Source organism: Mus caroli, chromosome 3 (assembly GCF_900094665.2).
Source record: "Mus caroli chromosome 3, CAROLI_EIJ_v1.1, whole genome shotgun sequence".
In the NCBI taxonomy this organism is placed as follows: Eukaryota; Metazoa; Chordata; class Mammalia; order Rodentia; family Muridae; genus Mus; species Mus caroli.
Genome location: NC_034572.1, coordinates 36,109,543 through 36,122,183, shown reverse-complemented (window position 1 = coordinate 36,122,183; position 12,641 = coordinate 36,109,543). Strand labels below are relative to the sequence as shown.

General features: G+C 49.9%; 1 protein-coding gene across 4 annotated transcripts in view; it reads right to left on the bottom strand.

The window, feature by feature from the left end:
* The window catches only part of Jade1 (jade family PHD finger 1), a 50,112-nt gene extending 37,683 nt beyond the window's left edge, over window positions 1-12,429 (bottom strand). The window contains exon 1 of one of the 4 annotated variants that reach the window (XM_021157558.2): window positions 12,252-12,429. Coding sequence is in view for 1 of the 4 variants with exons in the window: in XM_029474948.1 (XP_029330808.1) it covers window positions 10,413-10,431 (19 nt within the window). In the remaining 3 variants the exon portion in view is untranslated. Of the gene's footprint in view, window positions 1-10,412; window positions 10,762-10,811; window positions 10,936-11,901; window positions 12,194-12,251 lie in introns of those variants that run through there. The other 3 variants (XM_021157559.2, XM_029474950.1, XM_029474948.1) reach the window with 3 other exon arrangements.
* Window positions 12,430-12,641: the final 212 nt, after the last annotated feature.

Genomic DNA, 12,641 nt, shown 5'->3' with positions numbered 1-12,641 from the left:
AACTGGCTGAGCACAACTCTCCATTTTATGTGTGTGGTGTTTTTCTTGAACTTATGTCTGTACCCCTGCTGTAGTACCAGAAAATAGAACTGGAGTTCTGCACAAAGCCATTGCATCTGGGAATTAAACCTGTGTCCTCAGGAAGAGCAGTCGGTGCTCCCAAGCCCCAAGCCATGCCTCTATCTATCTTTCTTGGTTTTAAACTCGTTTTCTAAGTTAGCATACAGACCAATGGTTACATTATGGCTTTTCCATGTTTGGGTCCTTATATTTGGTGTTTATTTGCCCCTCCCCTGCCTGCCCTCTTCTTACTGGTCCTCTTCCTCCTTCCAGACAACGCCCCCTGCTTTCGTGTCACATGTATTCCATTAGCCTTTGGCTCCCTATTCCAAGATTTCTTCCCTTAGCAGGGCTGATAACGACAGAGAGGAAGGCTCAAACCATTCTGAGGTCAGAGAACAGCCTGATAACCCCTGCTCCCCAGCATGCAGTGTTCTGAGTTCCCTGCAGTGCGCCCCTGAAGACTACAATTTCTGGAGAACAATGACTTTTTTATAATGCCACCAAACCTGGCTTAAATGGATCCAATGTACAGGAGCCCAGAGTCCACTCGCTGAAACATGAGAAACATGACAGCCATACATACTACTAGGGAGTAGGCACGTTAGATGGAGCACTAGGAGTCAGTCCTTCCTAGATAGCTAAAGAGAAGTGGCTGGCCAATGACCCCAACTGGACCACTTATCAGCCATCTGGCATCTCTGTTCACTGCAAGGTGAGATACACTCAGACAGCTGGACAACTGTGGCAGAAGCGCAGGGCACCACTCTGGGGCAAATGTGGGGGCAAACACATTCAATCTGTGGCATGAGCTAAAACACAGTCTTTACCAACACAGCAACTCCAAGAAAACTACACCTAGTAGAAGGCTACACTTTGAACAAGCTGTACACTATTGCGGCCTTCCTGGATGGAGTAACCCTAGAAGCTACGGTCTGTGTGGTTAGCAAGGTCCCTCAAAACCTTCAAACTTTAGTTTCCTTTGACTGAAACTGAAGAAGCTGCCAGGCAGTAACAGGAAAGAGCCAGCAGCTGACTGCTCTGCCCTAAAATAGCTCCAGAACCGGAGTCACTGAGTTCAGTGGCCCAAGGGTCAGAGGAGAAGAAATTTTACCGAAGATTAAGAAAGGGGGTTTGTTCAACACTACTCCTGAGCTAAGGGACTCACAGGAAGAGACAAATCAGCCAGGACTGGACCGAGCAGGGACCATTTATCAGGCCATAAACTCTACAGCTCTAATAAGGATCACACCCCAGTGATTTTACTATCTTATGGCTCATATGCAAAAAGGCTGCCTTTTCCCTCAAATGTCAATTTTATGCACTATGTCTCCATTGTTATTTATGTCACTGGCAAGAAGTTCCAGAAGGGACTCAATTAAAACCTCCACACACTTCCTTAGCCAGTTATCACCCAGTTCAGGATGATGTCTACAGGACTTGCTTCCTGGATAAATGGCTGAGTCCCTGCAGTGACCATGGCCCATGCTCGCAGGCTTGCTGGCCTTACTCACCAGTCAGGTATCGAAGTAACCCTTAACTGGAGCACCATCTGTTATGCTAGTGTGAAACTTATTGGTGTCCTTCCATGCTCTGTCAGTGAAATGCACTCTCCCAAGGCTGTGCTGTCAAACACCAGGTGACCTTACACAAAGCTGAAATCACACCAGCTACTCTGCTGTTTGCCCATTCGCACATTTCAGTATTACACAATGACTGACTTGCAGGCTACAACTGTGAGCCCCTAAAAGATTCGTGTTCCCCACCCCCAGGCCATCTCCTTCTGTTCCGAAGTGCGTACAGATTTCTAAGCAACCAGATGCACTCAGTAAAACCTGCCTACCTGTCCCTAGATTAATGTGAAAGAAACCAAGTGTTATCTTAACTTTTAAGGCAATGGGGCATAAAATTACTAAAACTAATCCATATGCTCAAGTCTAATACAGTGACAACAGCTTACACATTTCCCATTTTAACTAAAATGAGAAAGCATAATACATCTAAAGCCAGATCTAACCCACAAACAATCAGGAAATTAAATAGATCCCAGTTAAACTTATGGGCACTGCAGTCTAAATATTTCAACCAAAATAAATGAGCTTTAAAATGTGTGTGTGTGTCATATACCAAACTTTAAAGAAAAGGCTGCCCAAGCTACTATAGGACCTTGCTGTAGAGCTGATGCCAGCGTAACTATGTCCTCCAAAAAAGGACTCTGACAACTGAGCCGGTGGGTACTCACTCCCGTGTCCAGCGGTGCAGACATTCACACTGCCCTGTATCTGAGAGCACCAACTCATGCAGATTCTTTACCAGTTAGTCTGAACTCAGATTTTAAAAGCCAAGAAAACCAGCTGGGAGAATCTTAAGGAATTTATAAATGAAGGCTCCTGAACAAATCACAAGCTGCTCTCACTTGCCAATTTATAAATGATTCAATCACTGCTTACACCTAAGACAATCCTTTAAGCCCCCGAGGTCTATGACTGAGCACTTAATTAAGAGTCAGAAGAAGAGGACAAAACAAGATGTGAGTGTAAAGCCAGCCTGGGCTACATAAGGAGTTCCAGGTTAGGCTATACTGTGAGACCCTAGATTGGGGGTTGATCGTCCCAGTCCTAGTTCCATCTACAGGGAATCCCTTCCTGTAAGACATGCTAACAGATGGAAGGATGAGCCAGCACAGACTTAAAGCAAACCAGGCAAGCGATAGGTGTAAAAACTCCAACAAGAAAACAGGCTTGCTTACACATAAAGGAGGACAAGGGATGCACACAACTTCTTATACTCAAAGGGAAAGTCTGAAGAACAGGAAAGGGCCATCGTGAGTCTAAGAAAGGGGGGCAGTGGCCCGCTGTACTGTAGACAGAAAGCACTAAGAACTTGTATAGTTCTGGAAGACCTTTACCATGAATGGTTGCCATGCTTCTAACAGTAAAAACCTAAAACCTGAAGTCTCTTCTCCCCAGAACTAAATGAGCACACCTGGACCAGAAGCTAAGCACCCATATGGCAAGCAGCACTAACTAACAAGCTACATATACATACACATACCTGCACACACAAATGCATGCACACATGCACAAGCGCGCACAAGCACACCCGTTCCTCGGATGGGGTACTACCCAGACTTATCACAAGAGTATCTGATAGAAAAGCATAGAAGAAAAGCTTGTTTTCCAAGGCATTCAGAAGTTACCATTCTGTTCTGCCTCGAGGTCCTTGAACCAGGTTATACACACAGGCACACTAGAAGATCATCAAAGAATGACATTTTAGGGAAGGTGCAAAGGGGTTCCAAACCCACTATTGCACCATTAGTGGAATACCCTAAGAGATAAGCTCTCTACTGGGTAATCTAAACGCTCACACAGATGTTCTTACTGGTTACATACAATGCAGCCTTTGCAGAAGCTAGGCTCGAACAGCTAATGACAATTGCGCCCTACAGACTGACATGCGGCTGCTTCTGAGGAGCTTTGTCCCTTGATCAGAGCCAACTATCACTAGCAATGCTAAGTCACCAAAAAAAAAAAAAAAAAAAAAAAAAAAAACCAACTCTGCAGCACTGTCCTGGTGGAAGCCAGAGAAACAAACGCCCAGTGTGTGTCCAAAGAGCCAGACAGCAGTCGTAGCAAGCACTGCACTTCTCATCCCAAGTTCCACGTGAGAACAAACACTTCACCACAATTACACGCCACACTGAGATGGCTGTAGAAACATCAGATGGTCTGAAAACCTAGCAGAAGGTCTGCAAAGCACCAGGCTGGAGCGGACGCCTCTCACAACATTACACGGCTACAGGAAAGTTTCCCAAAAGGAACCATAGAGTGAGAACTGCTGAACCAGACTCCAGAGATGAAAGAATGGATGCACGCTCCCATCTTTAAAGAGAGCACACAGAATCCTGCAGAGGGCCGGCAGCACAGGAAGAATACAGAGGCCACAAGCTGAGCCAAAGGTCCCTTGCCAGGTGGCAAGCATACTTCCTCCTGGGTCCTGGACCATGGTCTTCCCAGATTCCTGGAGGACTACTGGAGTCGGAACTCCCTAAAGACTGAAGCCACTCTGTGCTATCAGCGAGCAGTTACATAGCATGAAGTCCAAACAGCAATCTGTCAAATGAAGCAAGGCTCCTTGCAAGCTAATGTAAAGGTGGCTGCCACTGCCACCTGCACAGGAGAGCACACTCCAAGTCCCATAGCCTCTCCACCACAGGCAGGCAACCCTCAGAGCAGCAGGCACATACTGATTTTGACAGGACACATGCTCTGCTTGGCATCGCTTCCCCGTGGTGAGAGGTCTCACCAGGGTGCCTGCTGCTCACCCAGGACCTCTTATCCACACAGGTGACTACAAAGGCACATAGCACCCCTGGAGAGGGACACAGAAGCCTAAAACCACAACTCTGAGAACACTGATTCCATGTGATGGAATGCAGCGTTACTCCAGTCTGATATGACACAATAGAGTCAATTAAGGTTAAATAGATGATTGATTGACAGAAGACAGATAAAGGAAGAAAAGACCGCCCTCAGACTAATCAACTCTCTCTATATTTAATCAAACTTTTTTTGGGGGGGGGGAGGTGGGGATCCCAGAATGGCCAGCAATGCCCTAAACAACCTCAGATGACCTTGAACTTCTAATGCCCCTGCATCCACCTCCTTAGTGTTGAGATCACAGGCATGTACCATCATGCCTAGTTTTATATGGTGCTGGGGACCAAACTCAGGGTTTTGTGGATGTTAGGTAAAGGTCACACTGTACAACCTGCCTGGATTATGGACTGTTTTCAGATATCTGAAACAGTGAAGGAGAAATGATTCACCATTCAAATCACTGGCAATGTGCTGCTCTCCTGTAGCTGCTCAGTAGCTACTGTGACCCAGATGACCCACAGACACCCCTACCACTTCACAAAAGCTCCTACTGGCCCTTCAATCAATCAGCAGGCAGGCGATTATACATCTACAAACATGGGGTGTGTCTGGTTAAAGGGATCAATTACCAGGTCCCAGATAGAGATCTTAAGGCTCAGAGTCAGGGATCAGGCATGCTAACTCCTTAAGAAGTCTCAGACCAGAAGAGGAGGAAAAACAAACAAGAGACCAGTGAGCGGCTGAGACAGGAGGCATCCATAATGCCGTGAATCCCCCTCAAAGTCAACCCTGCAGGCTGCTGTAGGGACCAGTGGGCCCTCTGTAATAAAAGCCGCCAAACTGCTTATCTGATTTTCCAGCTAATAACAGAAAAACAAGCACCCCAAATAGCAATTTAACAGAAGAAGGCAAAGGATGAGAGAGAGACCTACAAAGTCACCAGAAACCCTTAAAGGAATTTTGACTTCTTTAAGGAGCACACTGAAGCCAAAAGTCTATACTTCCTACCCTCCTGGGGGACTCCAGCAGGCACAAGTCCCAAGCCAAGGCTTGGAAGAAGAGCCTTAGATAACTGAGAAAATTTAAACTTTGAGAGTACTACATGCTGAACAGACAGAAACCAGGCACTTGCACCTCAAGAAGCTGCTAAGTTGGCTCTATTTCTTGTTATTTCCCCTGTAGTAGAAAGGAAACAAAAGCTAACCAGTGTACTCCTCAGCTTGTGCTGAAACAGGTGCTGTAAATAGCTGTTCAGAAACTGTCTTGGGTAAGGGAACTTCCAGGGCAGGAGACACCTGATGCTCGGTATTATTTCTGCTTACTCCAATTGAGGCATTCAACAAGAACACACTACAGCTTTCATTTCCTCGCAAAATAGCCCAAAAGAACCTAAGCTTTTAAAACTAACGAAAATGAAACAGGATGGAGGTGTGGCTCGGTGGTAGGACAGGTGCTTAGTAAGTGTGAGACCCTAGGATCCACCCCCAGCACCGAAAAGGTAGAAGTAATCTAAGAATGAACTGACTTCCGGCAATCTCAATCGCCTCACTATTCTGTACCTGCAGAGACTAAAGCAAAATGGTAAACACTGGCTTAGTACTAGAGTAACAAAAGTGTGGGTACGGCCCAGAAGTAGGGAGGGCACTTGCTTAGAACATAAGATGCCCAGAGCTCTTCTTCAACACTGCAGAAAAACAAAGACGGGTCTCTAAACATCTGCTGGATGCACACACCTACCACTGGTGTAGTGTTAATAAAGGATTCAAAATTTAAAATGTGCAGCCCCTCTCCTAGAATCAAGCCATCCACCTCAAGTCTAGTATTTTTACTTCTGTTCCTCGTGTGAGTAAAAACTCCCCCAGGAACTACTCAGGACTTGGACTAGAAAAGGATCATGTGTTATGTGCAAGCATAAACCCTACTAAATCTGACTGTCACGCTCAGCTGCAGGGCAAAGGGACCCTAGGGCCAAGCCTGTATTTAGAAGGCAGGGTAACTTACCAACTGACCCCAACCCTCCTTAAATACACAAAAATAAAAATACACACCTACCTTCTTCACGGACCTACGTTTGTGCGGGAAAATGTCAGAGAAACAAGAGACTATCCACTAAATCTCAGTCTGAGATTCCATTCTACAAATATGAACGTACCAGCCCCTGGTACTGTTAGCACAGAGAAAAAACATAAAATAACCAAACAGTAGTTGTCAAATGTAGGGATAATCTCTTGTGCACTGTGAGCACAGGAGGAAAAAAAAAAGCATTCCCCGTCACTCAGGAGCTAAATGGCCAACGACAACGCAGGAGAATAGGCAGGTCATCGGAAAAGAGAGGCACTCTGGTGAGGACCAGAGAGAGAGGGGCTTCACCATGAACATTCGTCACCAAGGAGTCACCAGGAGGATACCAATAGAGTAGGAGCAACCAGGACAAAACTAAGTTGGCAAGTGCCAGGGCGGTGACCAAGTAGTAAGTAGGGTAGGCAGCCACATACAGGTTAGAATAGATGGGCACCTATCTAGCTACAGTGCAAGCAGCTTTAGTATACAGAAGGTCTTCCTGTCTTTACTTGGGAGCTTGAACAAGTGTAGAAAAGCCAGAATTCATTTTGCAGTCAAACATAGTAGTAATTCTAGTTTTAAACTTCTTTGTTGAGCCTAGAGCCATACAGTGCTAGGAAAGACCCTGTTCTATTGGGCAGAACACCCAGCCCAAAACTCTTAAGAGCAGAAGCAGAACATGCCACAAGATCCTGGAAAGGGAGAGAATAAACTTAAACATAAAACTTCCAGGAAAACAAACTATTCTCATTAAACTACTTCGCTAATTAATGTTGTTACAAGGTCGATGTATTTTACAAGTGAAGGACTCGAAGCAAGCTCCAAGTGTCACAGAGAAAATCGGGGAGTAAGAATATAATGCTGTACACAGTGCCAACTCCTAAGGGAGAACCTGACAAAGAAAGATGTTTAAGACGCTCAGTGTCGAGCCAAAGCTCAATGCCATTTCAAACCAGAAGCAAGACACGCTGCCAGCAATGTCCCAGTAACCTTCAGAGACTACCCAATCTATAATAAACCTGTGGGAAACTGGCTTGAGTACCAACTCTTGACAGTCCACTGACAAATGATGTAACAGGTACTTTTAATACTAAACCAAAGGACGAGTAAGAGAAGGGGACAGGAGACATAGCTGTAGACAGTCATTTAGTCCCTCCTCACTCAGCCCTGTCAAGGATGCAATCCCCATCCGAGACCTTTGCACAGCACAGGCTATATCCCAGCCACATCACAACTGAAACTTAAGACAAACCTTTCTCCAGGTGATCTGAACACACATACACCAGAAAACCACACTTCCTTTTCAAACATTTCCAAATCTAAGATTCCCAAATTACAACGAAGACGTTTGATTTGAGAATCTTAACTCAGTTAACTTTACGGCCCTAGGTTCGTCCGCTCACTCTCAGGCACTTCGTCAAAAAGTTAGGTTACATGCAATGAATGGTCCTTCAAGGGCCAGTGGTTTCAAAAAAGCTGGCCTTGTGATCAGGGCTAAATGGGAAATGGGTAATCAATGAGACAGTTCACCAGGCTAGCAGACAAGGAAAGTCATGGATATGAGGCTTATTTGGGTTCAAGCACAGACACTGTACTGGAGTAAAACATCTGTATTTTTCAACAACTAACACCACTAATAACTTTCTGACCCAAGGGATAGTCTATCGCCTTGTGGGGCACACAAAACTCTGCTCTATCTGTGCATCCCCATGGTTGGTTCACTGTCTCCCCCAAGCCTCTAGGCTAGGCAAGCTTTGTCTCTAAATTACAACTCCTTAAACTTGTCTGTGACTCTGTCTACTGTGCAACCGCAAAGTAAAGTCATTTTTCATAGAGTACAGAGCTTCTTCAAGTGGTGGAAGGAGACAGGCTACCCCTGCCCCCTTTGGCTATGCTGGGGACTGAATCCAGAGCTTCAGGCAGTGTAGGCTGCTCCAGCATCACTTTAAGCTACAGTCCTGCCCTGCTTTTCCTGACAGTTGAGATCCCTGCTACAAGGAAGCAACATGGGACTTGTGAAGGAGAACAAAATTCAAGTCTACTACACACTCTGGGAATGACTATCCACTCTGCAAGCACGGACATTAGCAGGAAACTATTTGTTCTAGAAGATGAAGCTCAAGGTCAAATACATTTACAAAAACACGCAAACTTTATTAAAGGCATAAAGCAGCAAACATTCAAAAAATGTTTTCAGTTGACTGTAGTTGGTAAGAGAATGTTGGACTCTGGGGCAGAGCTAGGTTCATACTCCGGCAACGTGTGGTTCAATATTTTCAAGAGGCCACTTATGGCATTTAAGACAGGTCTGAATCTAAGGTGAGTATAAACCTCTACTTGCTTCTAAGCAGACATAGTACATGCCCCCTTCATCTACGTTTTTCAGTTTTCTGTGACAATGCCCTTGGTCAACAATACTAAATGTAATAAAGATTTTCAAACATGTAAAAAAGTTATAGCAAACGGGACTTAAGACCTTTGTGGTAAGAAAGACTAAAAATTCTGAATTGCACAGAGCAGGTCACCTCAACTGCGGATGTGATCGACTATTACCTACAAGAAATGCCCAACGTGAACCGAGTTAAGTCCAATGAACCCTTCCTTTCTCCAGGTACAGTCCATTCTATAGACTTAACTAGTGTGGTCTAACAACCAATGAATCGCTTTCAAGAAAATTATTCTGTCTTGAAATGAGTTCATTAGCTTTGAAAGGCACTAACTACCCTTCAGCAACAAGCGGTGAGAAAGGTACCTCCTCCACCACAGGTATTCTAAAAAGAACACCTAAGGGAGCCCTTTGAGAAAGAACCCTACAACCCTTCCCAGGAATGAGGACCTCAGGTCCTCTTCCACTTTCCTAAAAGCGGAGCTCTGTGACCAAGCCTAAACATTTCACACAAGGAAATATTAAATTCCCCACAGGTCCGGGTCAACAAAGGGCGGAAGACCTTCGCCATCACGTTTCTAGAAAGCAAGCCACCTAAAGCTGCTTTAAATGGGTCTCGTAGAGATGACGAGCTCAAACCGGTTTCGAAGGCACATTTAAATCGCCCGCTTTTTTGTTGTTGTTTGCTCACAGCAATTCACCAGCGCCGAGAGTGCGGCCGCCCCCGCGCGCCCAGAAGGGGGAGCCCGGGTGTGAAGCTCGAGCCGGGAGCGGGGATGCGGAGCCCGGAAAGCCGTGGGCCGCAGAGGCGGTCACAGAGTGAGGGTCTCGGGTGTGGGGGGAACCTGAGGCCAGGGAATAAGTGGTGAGAATGGGAGGCCCTCGACCCAGGACTTGGGGGTCGGAAGTGCGGAGGGAGGCCCGCACAGGGAAGCTCTAGGGGCTGGAAAGTGGGGGAAATGTGGGGGATGGGAGAGAAAGATAGCTCCGTTAAAAGGGGTGCAGCGCCCGAATCCCCGCTGGGGAAGGCCGGGTGGGGTGAGGAAACAGGCTGGAGACCCGGGGTGGGGCCGCGAACCGCGGGCATCCCGGCCACCCGCCCGCCCGCCAGGCGCAGGGCCCGGCTTGGCGCGGCGCCGCCCCCTCGCGCTCCCGCTCCTCCCGAGGCGACAGGAACAACAGCGCGGGAGGAGGGGAAAGTAACTCCGGCCCCGGTGCGGGGATGACACCGCCTCCCCGCGGCGCAGCCGGCCTCGCGCCCGCGCCGCCGCCCTCGGCGTTTGAAAGTGGCCACCCCCCGCCGCCGCTCCCGCCCGCCGCCACCAGCTGCACCAATCCGCTCGGCCCCAGTTGCAAATCAAACGCTCCCTCGCGTCCGCACGCCACTTGCGCCGCTGCAAACGGCTACGCCGTCCCTCCCCGGCCTCCCCGCGGGCCCGGGGAGCAGCAGAGCGGCGGTGGAGCAACGCGGCGGGCTCGGCTCGCGCTCCCGCCCCCAGACAGTTCTGGAAACTGTGGATCACCTCTGTCACAGGAAGCCATCCGGCGCGCAGGGCGGCGCGCAAGCAACAAACAAACGCCTGCGGCCGCCGCGACGCGGGAACAGGGACGGCGACGGGCGGCGGCCACCCCGCGCCGCGGGCTTTGTGCGGGACTCCGGCGTGGGGACGGGGTCGGGCCACCCCCGCGCGGACCCGAAGCGCCTGGGACCGTTAGGCGACGCTCGGGCAGCGACAAGGAACCGCCTTGGGGCCACCGCCCGGCCCCGTCTCTGCGCCCGCCGCCTCTTGCCTGCGCGGGAGGGCGGGCTGCAAAAGTTGGCCCTGGGGCCAACCAGCACCTGCCCACGTGCCGCGTAGGCTCGTGCCCCGGCGTACCCAGTCCCTTCCCCCGCCGCCCGCGAGCGCCAGGTCACCTATTACCGGTGGGAGGGGAGCCCGGCTGCTATTTAAACGCCCGCGGAAGTTGAGGCACCCCCACCGGCGGTGCTGTGCACCTGCCTCCCGCCGCCGCGCTCCGCCACTTTGAGCAGCAGCGGCGTCCTCAGCCCCGCCTCCTGCCCGAAGGCGGGCGGGAGGGGGGTGGGGGGGGCGGGTAGGAGGTGGAAGGTATCGAATTTCTCCAGCAAATGGGACCGTTCCGAAAGGATTCGGTTCTCCGGTCAACATTCCACATTCCATCCTTCTCCCGCATTTGCAAGCCTACGCCGAGCCGACCCGGAAAGCCTACTGGCTACTGAACAACAGCACCCAACTCGCAAACACACTCACAGGCACCAGACACGTGCACGGGAAGGTTTTGCAACTTGCAGTCCCGGGGTGCACACCGCATGTGCATGTGCTCATAAGGGAACCAGGAGACACAGAGACCCCACCCCCACAATTTGCAGATGGTGCCAAAGGTTGCAATCTGCAATCCGTTTTTAAGTTCATGATTAATAGGTACTTTGCTCTACCAATGAAGTCCTTCCCAATTTCACCGATTAAGTCTTTTACACTTTACAAGCAGTCTCGCTGGAAGTAAAAGGTCTCATCATTGGAAACCCATTCTAGAAAAATCTAATTGCCAAGCTGTCCCTTCATCCCCTTCTCACTGCCCTTGAATTGATGCAATGAATATTTTGGACATGTGGTGACGCGGTGACAGGAACCAGGGCTGCGGCCACTTCACACAGATGTACCCCCTCACACCTATGTTTGGATAAACATACCCTCACAGCCTCCTTCTCCCCCCCCCAAACACACACACTGTCAAACACTCTGGAAACATATATGTACGCGAACCTGCGCTCTACCATTGCCATCTGTCTACCAAGTTGCTACTATGCTTTCCACTTTCATGCAGCCTAAGGCACTTTGGCTTTTTTTTTAATGTATAAACTAAACTGGGTTTCTGCTGCTGAAAACGTTGCATGAATCACCTGAAAACCTAATGTTCTTCGTACATTTAAAAGGAAAAGCTCTAAACCTTCGCCCTCCTCCGATTGAAAATAATAATCGGAATAGAACTTACTGATCCGACACCGATCAATTCTCGGGCTCCGCGGCCATCCCGGCCTCGTCGCCGGCCCCCACCCGGCGATGCCCAAGTTGCTGGTGGGATAGTGCCGCGGCGCGGGCGGCCGCCTCCTCCCTCCGCGCTACAGATCCACAGCCCAATCTTTTGGCGCCATATTAATGACGTACTATATTATTTCCACTAGGCAGCGACCTTCGGCATTACATTACTCCCGAGAACTCCCGAGCGAAGCAACAAAACCATCAAATATGGCTGAGCCTCTCGGCTCGTCCTGCAGCCGCCGCGGCCGCGGCCTGAGACGCGCACCCCGACCCGCGCGCCCCCGCGCCTCCGCCCCCGCGTACCTGCTGCGCACGGGCTGGGCCTCCGCGGGCTGCGCGCCGCGCCGCATGGGTCCGGGCCACCGAGGCCCCGCGGGGAGCCGGGCGGGCCCCTGCTGTCGCCCGCGCGCTCGGCCGGCCCGGCGCGCCCAGGCCCTCCCGGTAGGGCGTGCGGCTGGCGGCGGAGGAAGCGCGGGGACGCAGACTCATTTCTGGGTCACTGCTGCCACAGGGGGGAGCACTTTAATCCCCAGCCAAAGGAGAGGGTGGGGACAGTGGGGCGGGGAGCCGCTGGTAGGGGCTTGCTCCCGTTAACTCTTGGGGTCCTGACTGCAGCCAGAGGGGCTCTCCCCCGTCACCCACCTCTGGAGCCCGCAAACCCTCCAGGTGTCTCCTAGGAGGAAGGTTTATGAA